The sequence below is a fragment of the Nyctereutes procyonoides genome, unplaced genomic scaffold, assembly GCF_905146905.1.
Source record: "Nyctereutes procyonoides isolate TBG_1078 unplaced genomic scaffold, NYPRO_anot_genome, whole genome shotgun sequence".
Lineage (NCBI taxonomy): Eukaryota > Metazoa > Chordata > Mammalia > Carnivora > Canidae > Nyctereutes > Nyctereutes procyonoides.
In genome coordinates this window covers 10,387,452-10,400,927 of record NW_026575132.1, presented here as the reverse complement: position 1 = coordinate 10,400,927, position 13,476 = coordinate 10,387,452, and the positions used below count along the sequence as shown (strand labels likewise).

Genomic DNA, 13,476 nt, shown 5'->3' with positions numbered 1-13,476 from the left:
CATGGGGCTCCCTGCATGGAGCCTGCTTCTCCCTCTGCCTGTGTCTCTGCCTCTCTCTCTCTCTCTCTCTCTCTCTGTGTGTGTCTCATGAAAAAATAAATAAAATCTTTTTAAAAAAATAGGCCACGAAAGTAGAGGATAGCGGCTTTCAGCCCTGGCTGTGAGGACTTACTGTCACACACATGCCATCATTATTGACAAGAAAGAAGAGACGGGTGAAATGGGCCACAGCTAAGGCTTGAGTAGAAGTTTTCAGAAGGGAAGCTAAAAATAACTTTAGGGAGTATCTGATAACAGGGCATGTTGAAAGACAGAAGTTGGTAATGTGTTTCTGTTTTTAAAGCCTATTGCCTATATATATGATCACTCACCCCATGCAGCCCCTTCTGCCCATATTTTAATAAAATCACCTTTTTGCGCGCGCACACACACACACACACACACACACACAAAGAAATCTGTTACCAATTCATAAAAACGTAACAGAACATGGCTTGTTATCACCCCTGGGTACCCGCTATCCCACAGGCAGGGAGAGACCCAGCTGCAAGGTGTTGGGCAGGACAGATGACTGAAGTTACCACCGTTCTCCTGGCAGCAGCTGGGCCCCCAGGGGCTCGGCAGTCCTTGTGGGGTCCAGCCTGGCTGGTCCAGGATACTGGCCGCACATCCCTCTCTCTGGAGGACACTGTGATGCAAGTTTTTCAGTGTGAAATAAAAGCCTAAAACCCCACTGAGTGTTTCCATACTCATCCACAAGCAGGTGGAGGGGGATTTCAGGTAAGCAGGGGCTATGCTTCATCCAGAAATAAGCAAAGTAAGTGCGCGATGTAGACATCAACCGAGCAGAGGCAACAGAAGGGTAGACAGAGACAACATCCAGCAGACAACTGTTCTAATTTTAGCACACCTACAGGTAACGTTGCACTTTGGAAACACTTTTTTTTTTTTAATTTTCTGACTTCACTTTTTTACTGAATTATATACAAGGTCTCTAAATTTCTCTATCTGGCCCTGGTGGGACATCTTCAAGGAACTTCCAAAGTCATACCACACAGACAGCCACAAGCAGCCCTGCCCACAGACACCCGTCTGCTGCACCCACGCCTCCCAGTGCCTGAACCGTGGAGGTCCTCCCCACCTGTAGGCAGAGATCTGGGCTCTGCCTGGTATCTGAAGCTCCTGCTGCATGTCTTCCTTGCTGGTGTCCAGGTAGGTCATCAGCAGATCCAGTCTATTAATTCGGAAAAGCAGCTCCTTCAAAAAGAACAGGTTGCTTTCCTCCAACATTCTCTTTTCCTGGAGTCTCTGGAATAACATCAAGGGATCCTTGATGGGCTCCTGCTTCTTCTGTGGGATGTAGTCCAAGCTCAGGAATTTGAGGGAGGCCAGTTCATCACTGTCCAGCTGTTCCCCAATATTGTAGAGACATTTGCTGAAATCCATGTTGGTCAAGTATCAGGACGAGGTAGTTGTTAACCTAGGTCAAAACACAATATTATGTTCAGACGAGGAAGAGAAGTACCATTTACTGGTCTATTCCTTCATCAAGTGCTGTTATCTCTACTACACACCAGATGTCTTACTGAGGACACAGGGAAGAAACAAAACAAAAAACAAAACAAATAGGACAGGTCTCTGCTCTCAAGTAGCTCACTATTTTGGAAGGTAGATATACAAATTAGCCAATGGTTTGAGAGTTAACCAGGGCACAGTAGGAATATAGCCAGGGGGAAGGGCCTCCTGGATGGCAGGCACCTTTGGGAAGGAAGTGGGAAAAAATGTATGTGGAAGATGGAGGCGAGAATGTTCAAGTCAACTCAGGCAGGCACAATTTGCCCAACAAAGTAACCATGAGTGTCTGGGAGGGTAAGTGGTGGCAATAGGGATGAAGCTGTGGCCAGGAACCATTACAAAGGGCCTCATGCTGTAGGACAAAGGCTCAGGCTTTATCCTAGAGGTGATGGGGAACTCAGAAAGGACTGTAATGTCACCCAGTTTGGGATTAACATGAAAAGTGTGGAGGATAGGGGCACCTGGTGGCTCAGTGGGTTAAGCATCTGCCTTCCACTCATGTCATGATCCTGGGGTCCTGGTCTGTCTCTCTGCTCAGCAGGAAGCCTGCTTCTCCAGTTCCTTCTGCCCCTTCCCCCACTCATGCTCTCTCTTGTGTGACCTGGCTCTCTCAAATAAATACATAAACCCCTTTAAAAAAAAAAAAAGTGGATGCCTGAGTGACTCAGTCAGTTGAGCATCTGCCTGTCGCTCAGGTCATGACCTCAGGGTCTGGGGTAGAACCCCACATCAGGCTTCCTGCCCAGCATGGAGCCTGTTTCTCCCTCTCCCTCAGCTCCTCCCCACCGCACACGTGCTCGCTCTCTCTCCCTCTCTCTGCTTTCTCTCTCTCAAATGAATAAGTAAAATATTTTTTAAAAAATTTAAATTAAAATTTAAAAATATGTGTGGAGGATAGGCCAAGGGGACTAGAGGCCAGAGAAAGAATGGGATCTGACTGAAACAATGGTGCTGAGAAGACACGCCACAGTGCTATACCCCAAAGGCCTCAGGATCACCTGCCTCTAGAGGCAGTTCCCTGCACTGGCTAACATTTTTTGGATGAAAACACAAATCCTGATTTTATTACTTGAGGTAATGATCAAGTGAACCAGGACTTATGTATTTTCTATATCCAATGTTAAAATAGAAATATTTGAGGGGCACACAGTTGGCTCAGTCAGTTAAGAGCTTGACTCTTGATTTCAGCCGAGGTGATGATCTCAGGGTCACAAGACTGAGCCCTGCGTCAAACTCCGTGCTGTAAGTGGAGCCTGCTTAAGATTCTCTCTCCCTCTCCCTCTGTCCCTCCCCACCCCGACCCTCCCCTGCACACATTTGTTAGAGAGATAGAATCTCTCTAAACAAATAAATAAATAAGCAAATAAATAAATAAATAAATAAATAAATAAATAAATAAATAAATTTTTGATTTGCACATAAAGGTTAAATTTTAATATTTTCAAAAAGTACCCTGAAAGACTTTGAAATTTGTAGTTTTTCCTTTTAGAACACCTTCCTGGGCACCTGGGTGACTCAGTGGTTGAGCATCTGCCTGTAGCTCAGGACAAGATCTGGGGGTCCTGGGATGGAGTCCTGCATTGGGCTACCCACAGAGAGCCTGCTTTTCCCTCTGCCTTTGTTTCTCTCTGCCTCTGTGTCTCTCATGAATAAATAAATAAAACCTTTAAAAAAGACAAACAAAAAAACACCTTCCCTCTCCCTTGCCCACTCTGATTATAGAAGCAGTGTTTTTTTTGTGTGTGTATGAAAATTGAAAATACAGTAAATTATAACATGGTCTCAGTTATCATTATCATACACCACACACACACATGCATGTGCATGCAAAGATGCATTCATATAAAAATTAGAATCAGGCCGCATATCCAGGTGTGTACACCTATTTTTTCCCCACTTAATATTTAGAACAAACATTTACCCCTACCATTAAATATTCTTCTTTGGCACATTTTTAATATTTCTTGATCTCCAGCATGCAAATGTAGCAAAATTTATTTTAAGGGATTTTTAATTCCTTTACTCTTAAAAATAATATAATATTGAGAAGCTTTTTCACATATCCTGTGCATATCTCTGATTATTTCCCTCTTAGAAGCCGAATTATGGAACAAAACCTTTTTTTTCCCTTTTAATCTAGAGCATACATCATTGTTTAGACAAGTTTTCTTGCTTCAGGAAACTAGAAGGAAATATCTTGAAAGATACACTTTGTATGGGGTTCTCAAAGGCTGTAGAGCCTACATCTTTCACAAAAGCAACCAGTTATCATGAAAATACTTTTATTTAGAAAAGAAATCTTAAATATGTGGCTATCACCTAACGGCATATGTTCAAAATGTAGCAAGCAAAACCTAGTGGACATCAAAGGGGGCAAACTAGCAGGTTCGTTCCTTAAATCACATTCCATAGAAACACACATGTACTAAACAGACTATGCGCATGGATTGTCACCACACAATGTGCAACCCTGAACAACTGGAAACATCCCAGATGTCCGTCAATATAGAAATGGCTGATTAAACTAAGGTATAGTCGTACTACAGAATATTGTGCAGCAGTTAAGAAAATCCACTCCATCTTCTGAAATAAAAATGATAGCTATCCAAGACGTGTTATTATGACAGTAAAAAAAAAATAGAAAAAGTCATTACAATATTTTTAAAAAATATGTTTATTTTTAAAAATTACTCAAAGCAATACGAGATTTTCAGTGGTTGCAGATATATGCAAAAGCAGAAAATAAAAAGGTAACAAGGTTCTGGGAAGAGACATACCAAATTCAAAAGTTTCTTCCGGGGAATAAAGGAGAAAACTAGAACCAGGGGGTAAAGGAGTGAGGAAAGAGAGTTGCCCTTTCCCTGTAATATGGTAAGAAGGATGTATGCAGGTATTCTCTGTGTAAATGAAACTACTGTTAAAATATATCAGTTTGTTCTTGGGTTTAAGGTTAGTGTAAGAGAGTGAGTGAAGGAGGAACAGGAAATGACACACCACAGGGACATCAACCAGGAAAAGAAACCAAATCAGAGAAGCAACACAACACTGTTTGTGTTGTTTTGTTTTGTTTTGTTTTTTAAGTAGGCTCCATGCCCGGCACCCAGTGTGTAGCCGAATGTGGAACTCACAACCCTGAGATCAAGACCTGAGCTGGTATCAAGAATCGGTCACTTAGCCAAATGAGCTACCCGGGCGCCCCCACATTTGTGTTCTTCAAAGAAAATAAAGTATTAGAAGAATTTAAACTTTAAAAAAGAATTTAAGAGAACTCAGAAAACCTATCTTCCCTGAAAATAACAGGAAACTTCAACACGCCTTTCTTTGAAAATAAAAAATCTAGTAGATCGAGTAGAAAACTGAAAGATCGAAGTGGCACAAGTGACAAACTCTAACAGAATTTCCTCCCAGTAGCAAATACTTGTCCTTTCAAACACATACCAAGTAGTCACAAAAGTTGTCCACAAAGAAAATCTTAATACAAGATTTCCAAACAACAGAAATAGTACCAGTCCATATTCTCCTTTAGAATTTAACAGTGATATTAGAAACTAATGTGTAATTAGAAGTTAGCAATGAAAAATAGTCAAACTGAATGCACTACAAAAAAGAGCTATCCTCATTTTTCAACACACCATGTTAGAACAATTGGGCAAACTTCTAGAACAAACTGAAATGGATCATAACTGAACTCTGCGTTAAAATAAGCTGCAGATGAATCAGAGATTCAAACTTGAAAAATTAAAATACTAAGGAAAGAAATATTGGAGAATTGTTTAAAATAATCATGCTGTGGTAAAGAATCTTTCTAAGTACAACAGAAAACCTGGAAGCCATTACAGAAAGGTCCATAAATGCCCTTAAATAATACTAAAATATTCTGCAAAAATAAGCCAAACAAACATTAAAAATTAAATCTTGGACTAGGAAAAAGTAGAAAAAGGACTGATTTTCTTAAAATAAGACTCTTGTAAGTTAATTTTTTTTGAAAGAGAGATAAAGACCAATAATCCAATGCATAAACAGGTAAAGATCATAAGCACACAGTTCAGAGAAAAGTTAAGTACCAGTGGCTTTATTTCTTGAAACCAATGGCTTTTTTTTTTTTTGAAACCAATGGCTTTTAAAGATTTGAAAAGATATTCAACCTCATTCACAAAAAAAAAAAAAAAATTTAAGTAACTTGAAATTACAAAAGACCATTTTCCAACTATCAGATTGGTGAAGTACAAAACTTGCAATACAGTGTTTTGAGGTGGTGGAAATAAAAACAGGCAGTTGGGTAATTTGGCCTTGTGGGTTAAAATATAAAATGACCCCACAATTTGACTTCCAGGAGTTTTTGCTACATTAGGTTAAGCGCCATGTACTTAAAAACATGTACACAGCTTTTCATGGCAGCATTGCTTGAAAGAACAAAAGGGCAGAAACAACTGTTTATCAGTATGAGAAGTTCAAAGAAACTTTACTGATATATTTAAAAAGTATAGGAAGATCGTCATGATTGGATTTGTGTGATCTAATAAGTGGTGCATGGATTTGTGTATTCACAGATCTTTGAATAGAATCAATACACAGGCAGCTGCTTCAGCGGCTGCTTCAGAGAGGATCTAGAGGCCCAGTGCTGGAGTGGATGAGGCCAAAAAGGTGGCAGAAAATTCAAGGTGACACCTTGAATTTTTACCAGGTGCATGCATTATTTATCCTACATGGACTTACATTTAAATGAAAATCACTACTTAAAGGCCCAATTTCATTCATAAGCTGGAAAAGACCTAAACTAGGTCCAGCTCTGTTTAGCACCATTAGCTCCAATGTCCTTACAGTTTTAAATCAGTTCTAACCTCTATTAAAATCTCATTTTGGGTATTATACTGAGTGAAATAAGTCAATCAGAGAAGGACAAACATTATATGGTCTCATTCATTTGGGGAATATAAAAAAAATAGTGAAAGGGAATAAAGGGCAAAGGAGAAAAAATGAGTGAGATATATCAGAAAGGGAGACAGAACATGAGAGACTCCTAACTCTGGGAAACGATCTAGGGGTGGTGGAAGGGAAGGTGGGTGGGGAGTGGTGGTGACTGGGTGACAGGCACTGAGGGGGGCACTTGATGGGATGAGCACTGGGTGTTATTCTATATGTTGGCAAATTGAACACCAATAAAAAATAAATTTATAAAAAAAATAAAATAAAATCTCATTTTACAGAATCAAATGAACCAAAGAATCAAATAAAAGCAGAATTTCTTTTTTTCCTCCATAATTTTTTCTGATAACAATGCTTATTGTATTCATTTTAGAAGGCACAGAAAAGATAAAAGGGAAAATAAAAATTACCTACTAATTCCACCATCCAAAGATAATCACCTAATAATATTTTACCATCTTTCCTACCAAGCATTTTATATATATTTATATTTTCCCTCATATTTTATTATACCATATTTCTGAGGTATAAGTGGACTTTTCACTGGTAATGTTGTAAATACATCTTGATATCTTCATTTTTTCTTCTATAGCATGGATTTTAAAATTTGTAAAGTACAAAATCACAGGATTGGGCCATAATTTATGTAACCAGTCTCTGCTTATATTTAGAATAAGCTCTTAAAATGGAAGTCTCCGTGTACACCTCTGATTATTTTCTTAGAATAATTTCCTAGAAGTAATAACTATTGGATCCAAAGGAATAAACCTTCTTTTTTTTTTTTTAATAAATTAATTTTTATTGGTGTTCAATTTAGGAATAAACCTTCTTTAAGGCTTTTGTTACTACATATTCAATAGCATTTTATGACAGTATATTATAATAATAATACTACAATCCAAGGCCAGGATGATATGAGGTTTGGTTATAACATGATCAGCACTTGGCTCCTGTCCTCTGTCGCTGCTTCATCTCGTTCATTTTATTATCTTTGCAATAATTACACAATGCTTTCTAAATGATTTTTGCATATCAAAATGGAGGGTTAGGGGTATCCCTGGGTGGCGCAGCGGTTTGGCGCCTGCCTTTGGCCCAGGGCACGATCCTGGAGACCCGGGATCGAATCCCACATCAGGCTCCCGATGCATGGAGCCTGCTTCTCCCTCTGCCTGTGTCTCTGCCTCTCTCTCTCTCTGTGACTATCATAAATAAATAAATAAATAAATAAATAAATAAATAAATAAATGGAGGGTTAGTAGGGAAAATGCTGGCAGGGCTTCTTTTCTGGTCCAGGTTTTACAGGACACACTATGGCATCATCTTCAGTCTTTGTTTAGACCACACATCTCTCTAGTCATAGTGCCTGAAAAGCAATTCGCTGTAACAGAATTTTACACCGTTGATGACGGGCCGCCTCTAGGCACAAAGATCCACAAGTACAAGGATCGTGGAATGGATATTGTTTTATGGGACCTAGGTTTCCTGCATAATGGGCTAGAAATTTTGTCACAGTAACAATTTTTAAAGAAAACTTATTCTTGAATTTTTCTGATCCTAAAATCGTAAAAGTCAAACTTATTCCTTAGAGAACGAACAGAAAAGTATAAAGAGAAAAAGAAAAATCACTTAGAAACTCACCATTTAGAAATAATTCTTTGGTTATATTCGGTGGTTTCCTTCCATCTATAATCGTGTGTGTGTGTGTGTGTGTGTGTGTGTATGTAAATACATATATATATTTATACCTATATCTGTGTGTTTATATACATACATAAAACTTAAAAATTTGAATATTTCATATTTTCATACATAATGCATACACTGTAGAAGAAAGGGATGGGGATGCAACGCCTCGAGGAAATTTTCTTTCACTTTCAGTTATACGAAAACTGTTAAATAATAAATCCATATAAATAGATTTGTAGGGGCACTTGGTGGCTAAGTGGTTGAGCATCTGCCTTCGGCTCAGGTCATGATCCCAGGGTCCTGGGATCAAGTCCTGCATCAGGCTCCCCTCAGGGAGCCTGCTTCTCCTGCCTATGTCTCTGCCTCTCTGTGTGTGTCTCTCATGAATAAATAAATAAAATATTTTTTAAAAGATTTGTATTATATAAATATAAGTATCTTTAATATTTTAATAATAAATTTATTCCCAAAAGTATGATATACATAAATGTTTCTATCATGATATACAAGCGTTTATAACATATCCATATAAACTTAAAAATATGTTTTTACTTATTTTACTACAAGCCTTTGAAAAATTGGTATTATCATCTTCATGTTACGATTGTGAAAATCAGTTTAGAAATAAGCTTGTAGGAGAGGCGTCGGGCTCAAATTTGAACATCTTACTGGAGAGTTTCAACGACAGGCTCTGCAAAGATTTAGATTTTATTCTACTTGCAGTTGGAAGCCAGTGAAAGAATTTAACCAAAAAAAAAGACATGTAATCATAATTTTTTCAAAGATTAAAATATTTTTAAAAATTGAAAGACAAAGATAGTCCCAAAACACAAAACCAGGAATCTTTAATAAGTCTACTGCGGCAGAAAGGTCAGAATCTGAGAAATCACACTTTATCTCCTTCCAGAGTCCCAACTCTACCCCTGCTTTGGCCATGCTTTAATTAAGGATGAGCTCTCTGTAAAGATAGTAATACTTGGAACATTCCAGAAAAACCTAACCTAAGCTGGAGGGCGCCTTGAGATGTGGAATCTGTGGGGCTCTCCCCATGGCTCTCAGAGGGACTACTAATTCTTACCGTTTTCTCACCCTCAATAGCCTAGAAACGTCTAGAATCAAAGGTCTTTCTTCCCGGAGGCCCATCCAACCTTACCAAAGAAGCCGATAATCCTAGGACCCTCAAGCAGCAGCAGCAGCTTCCCCAGAGGCCTGTTTTCTCCCGGGCACACGACACACGACTAAAACAAGAGTACAGAACTAAGCTAGCTCCGCTCTACTTCCTGTTTGTGAAATAGTGACTCATTTAGGCTGAGTAAGGCTAGCTTGCCCCAGAGCAGTATGTCCTCCCAGAATTCAAGAGTGTGAGAGAAACAGGGGACAGGTTACAGGTGGGGAGCTGGGCCACCTGAGCTTTTGGCTTTGGCTGTGTGTTTGGATGGTCGTTCTGCCTTTAGGGCCTCATTACCACATTCCAAAATAAGAAAGGTGGTCTGGATGGTAACTAAGAACCCCTTCTTTTCATATTTCAGGAATTTACAGATTTTTCTGGGTTCATTATGAAGACTTAAATGTTTTCATTCAGCAAATATTTATTGAGCACTTCCAAGAGATCTGAAAAGTGTGGGGCCCTCAGCATGGTTCTAGGAGGATCTGCTAACCCCCACAGCTAACTCTCATGGTTTCCCAGGATCACCTCCATGGACCCTGAGCCCACCAGATCCCAGCCTCAGCAGCCTAGACAACTCTAGAGTCAAGGCCCTTTCTCCTGAGAGGCCCAGATGACCTCACCAAAGGGACAGACAAATCCTAGGGTCCTCAGTGTAGTCTGGACCCTGGAGATATAACTGAACAAAACGCACATTAGCCTAGCCTCTTTGCTGTGAATCAGCTGAGATGTGTTCCGATGTTAAAAGTAGAAAGAACAACAATTAAACACCTCTCTTCTTTGAAACTGTCCTTTTTCTTTCCCCAAATAGAATATTAGCTTTCTGAGGGCAGAGACTCACCTTAGAGCTGAGACGATTAAATGAGGTGTCTGAAGGTGCCTCTTCACCTGTAGAGGGAGGAAGAAAAGTGCCAGGGTAAGTACTACCAATGCCCTTCACTACCACTTGATCTGTCCATTGAGTAAGAACACAGCAACAGAAGGAAATCCTGTTAGTTCAATCCTAGCCCAGGAGGGAATCCCTGATTCTTGATGCTTCCTAAGCATCCATCCCAGCGTTCATTCCACTGTTTTATGACCAGCTGTGAGCTTCACAAGGGCAGGAATCACATCTTTCATGTCTGTGTTCCCAGAACCTGCCACGGGAGTAGCAATGTCTATAACCCACAAACATTTCCTGCAAATCAGTGAGAAGAAGAAACCCTGTAGAGGGACAATGGGTATGAACATGGAGTTCCTTCGCAGGGATGCTTAAAAAAGCCAAAATGTTCAAAGTGATGCTCAAACATTTTAATAACCTCAGAAATGCAAAATAAACAACACAATACCCATTTTATACCTATCAGATTGGTCAAGTTGGATCAGACCAAGGATTGTTGGGCAAGTTCTTTATATAGGACTGTAAAGACTGTCCAGGGGTTAGAAAGTGGGACCTGGCAAAACATGGAACTTCAAATCCCAGAATGCTTCCTTTTTTAAAAAGAAGCGGAATGAGCAAGATACAACCCAAATAATACCAATACATAGTAATAATTGCTAGTACTTGAGAACTTTTGTAGCACTAGTCACTGTTGGAAGTGGTTAACGTGTATTATCTCATTAAATCCTCAGGACCACTTCATGAGGTAGTATGAATTCCATTTAATGGTGAGAAAACAGAAGCACAGAGAAATTACTTACTCATTCCAGTTCACAGTTAACAAATAGTGTATAGGGGATCCCTGGGTGGCTCGGCGGTTTAGGGCCTGCCTTCAGCCCAGGGTGTGATCCTGGGTCCTGGGATCGAGTCCTGCATCAGGCTCCGTGCATGGAGCCTGCTTCTCCTTCTGCCTGTGTCTCTGCCTCTCTCTCTCTCCCTGTGTCTCTCATGAATAAATAAATAAAATCTTTTAAAAAATAGTGTATACACACACACACACACACACACAATGATACATTTTGCAAAGATACAGATCTGTTCAGGGATAGCATCAGAAGATTTAGAGAGCTGTCTTTTGAGAGGCAGCAGGGGGGATAGGAAGCAGGGTGGCAGAGGGAGATGGAAGAAAGCACCAACCCTCTGCCCGAATGGAAAAGAAAACAAATGAAATCGGTAAACAGTGCCTCATGGACTCTCCAAACTGATCCAGCAGGAGAGACACTGTGTCTGTATGTATAAGGACACACTAGGGGAAACGGAGCAGAGGAGTGGAGATCCCTGAGTTAAAAAGGAGCAAGGCCCGTGGCTGTAGCCAGGAAAGAAAGCCCACTCGGAGACCTGGGGCCCTGGCGGGACCCTGAGGAGTCTCCACTGTGCCCCCTGACCAGTCCCAGGAACCTGGGGTTCAGGAGCCTCCTTCTGCTCCAGGCACTCACCTGCTCCACCTTGTCCCAGCCACATCACAGTCACCAAGTGCCCACTGCACCCCTGAACTGCATAATTTCCCACAAACTCTTAGGGCTTGTCCACACAATGAGAAAAATCCCTTGAAAGAGGGCGGGGATGAGAAGGGTGCAGATGGAAACACCTCCAGGAAGAAGTTTTCTTTTACTTTCGATAACTGCACTTTCTGCCTCCCCCAGGGGACTCACTTCCTATTCTCCACGTTCAGAATTTATCAGGGAGTTCAGCAGGGCTTGAAAGAAAATCACAAAAGACAAGAGCAGAACGTGGTCTTCAGCAAGCAAGAAACAAAATTCCTCGACTGAAAGATCTAGAAAATAAATTCGATTTCCAAAGCAAGAAGACAGAGATGACTCACTCAAACAAGGAGTGCTTCTTAAAGCAACAGCTGCCCAATTTCCAACCATCAGAGGAGGGGTGTAGGCAGTGTGTCACCCTGTAAACTAACTGATTCCTGAAAGGGGCATAATATGGCACCCTAAAATACACCACTTCACCTAAGGGTTAGTTTTAATTTGAGTTTCCTAAGAAATAACCAGTGCAAGGACAGCTTGAACCTCCTTTTCCTCCTTGAAGGCAGAAAGTAAGTCTCTGATGTGAAAGGTACCCTCCCTGTGTCAGGGACCTAGACAGGGAAGTTAGAGCTGAGAAGACGTGAGCAAAGCTTGTTACTTCCTCACTAATTTACTACTTCAAGCCCAAACATCTTTCTTTTGTCAATTTTTCACAAATTTGCTATTTCTCTAAAAGGTATAAAAGTTGCCTGCTTTGAGGACACCTGGGTGGCTCAGTCAGTGAATGTCTGACTCTTGATTTCAGCTCAGGTCATGATGTCAGGGTCGTGAGATGGAGGGCACACAGAGCTCTGCACTCATCAAGGATCCTGCTTGAGATTCTCTCCCTCTCCCTCTACCCACCCCCCCACTCATTCACACGTGCTTATTGTCGAATAAATAATAAATCTTTAAAAATAAAGCTGCCTGCATTAGTCGTTTCTTTGAGTCTGATACTCTACGAGCTCCTATACGTATGAAATGGAATTTATTATTCTCTTGTTACTCTGTCTTATGTCAATTTAATTATTAAACCGGCCAAAGAAGGAACCTAGAAGAAGAGAAGAGTTCCCCCGCTACACCTGGAAGCTGTAGGAGAATACTTTGTAGGAAAGCATTTATATTAACAAAATTTAGTATTAATAACTCCTGTAATTTTCAGGCCCTTATAATTTAGGGTACCTAGTAAAATGCCATTCTCCTTTGAAAGAGGTCTGGGGAGAGGAATTGTCCCTCTGTTCTCAGATCTCAGTGCTGAAGCCATGGACCACACCATGCATGGGTTCATATGGCAGGGCTCTTCTGGGGTCAGAGTGGGCCTCTAGCTGAAATGGGAGAGCCTGCAAAAGAAAATGGTTGGGTCTGGCCCAGTCCTAAATGGGGGTAACAACACTGTTTGCTCCTAGGCCATGCTGTTAGGTGTAGTAGTAACCAATGCCTCCTCCATCACTAAGCCTGGAGTGGTGGTAACATGGACACTTATCCCCAGGACTCTGAGCCCTCCTCAGTTTTTCCTCATCCTCTAACTCCTCCTGACCCTCTGCCTCTGTTTCCTGTTTGAATTTTTTAAGGGTTTTCCACCCTTTTGCTTTCACATCTTGCACATTTTAGAACCACAACACTGGCAATAATACAATTCCTGTATGTTGCACCCCTTACTGAATTATCTTCAAGTCACACCATGGTGC

The 13,476-nt window shown here is 40.7% G+C and overlaps 1 protein-coding gene across 8 annotated transcripts in view; it reads right to left on the bottom strand.

Annotated features, from left to right (window-relative positions):
- Positions 1–13,476, bottom strand: part of CASP8 (caspase 8) — a 43,002-nt gene that overhangs the window by 11,066 nt on the left and 18,460 nt on the right. For 2 of the 8 annotated variants that reach the window (XM_055345638.1, XM_055345641.1), the window contains 3 exons: positions 10,194–10,240; positions 9,341–9,425; positions 1,142–1,480 (listed from right to left, as the gene is read on the bottom strand). In XM_055345638.1, the coding sequence (XP_055201613.1) occupies positions 1,142–1,446 (305 nt within the window). In that variant the 5' untranslated portion in view covers positions 1,447–1,480; positions 9,341–9,425; positions 10,194–10,240. Of the gene's footprint in view, positions 1–1,141; positions 1,481–9,340; positions 9,426–10,193; positions 10,241–11,032; positions 11,196–11,707; positions 11,864–13,476 lie in introns of those variants that run through there. The other 6 variants (XM_055345639.1, XM_055345642.1, XM_055345637.1 and 3 more) reach the window with 5 other exon arrangements.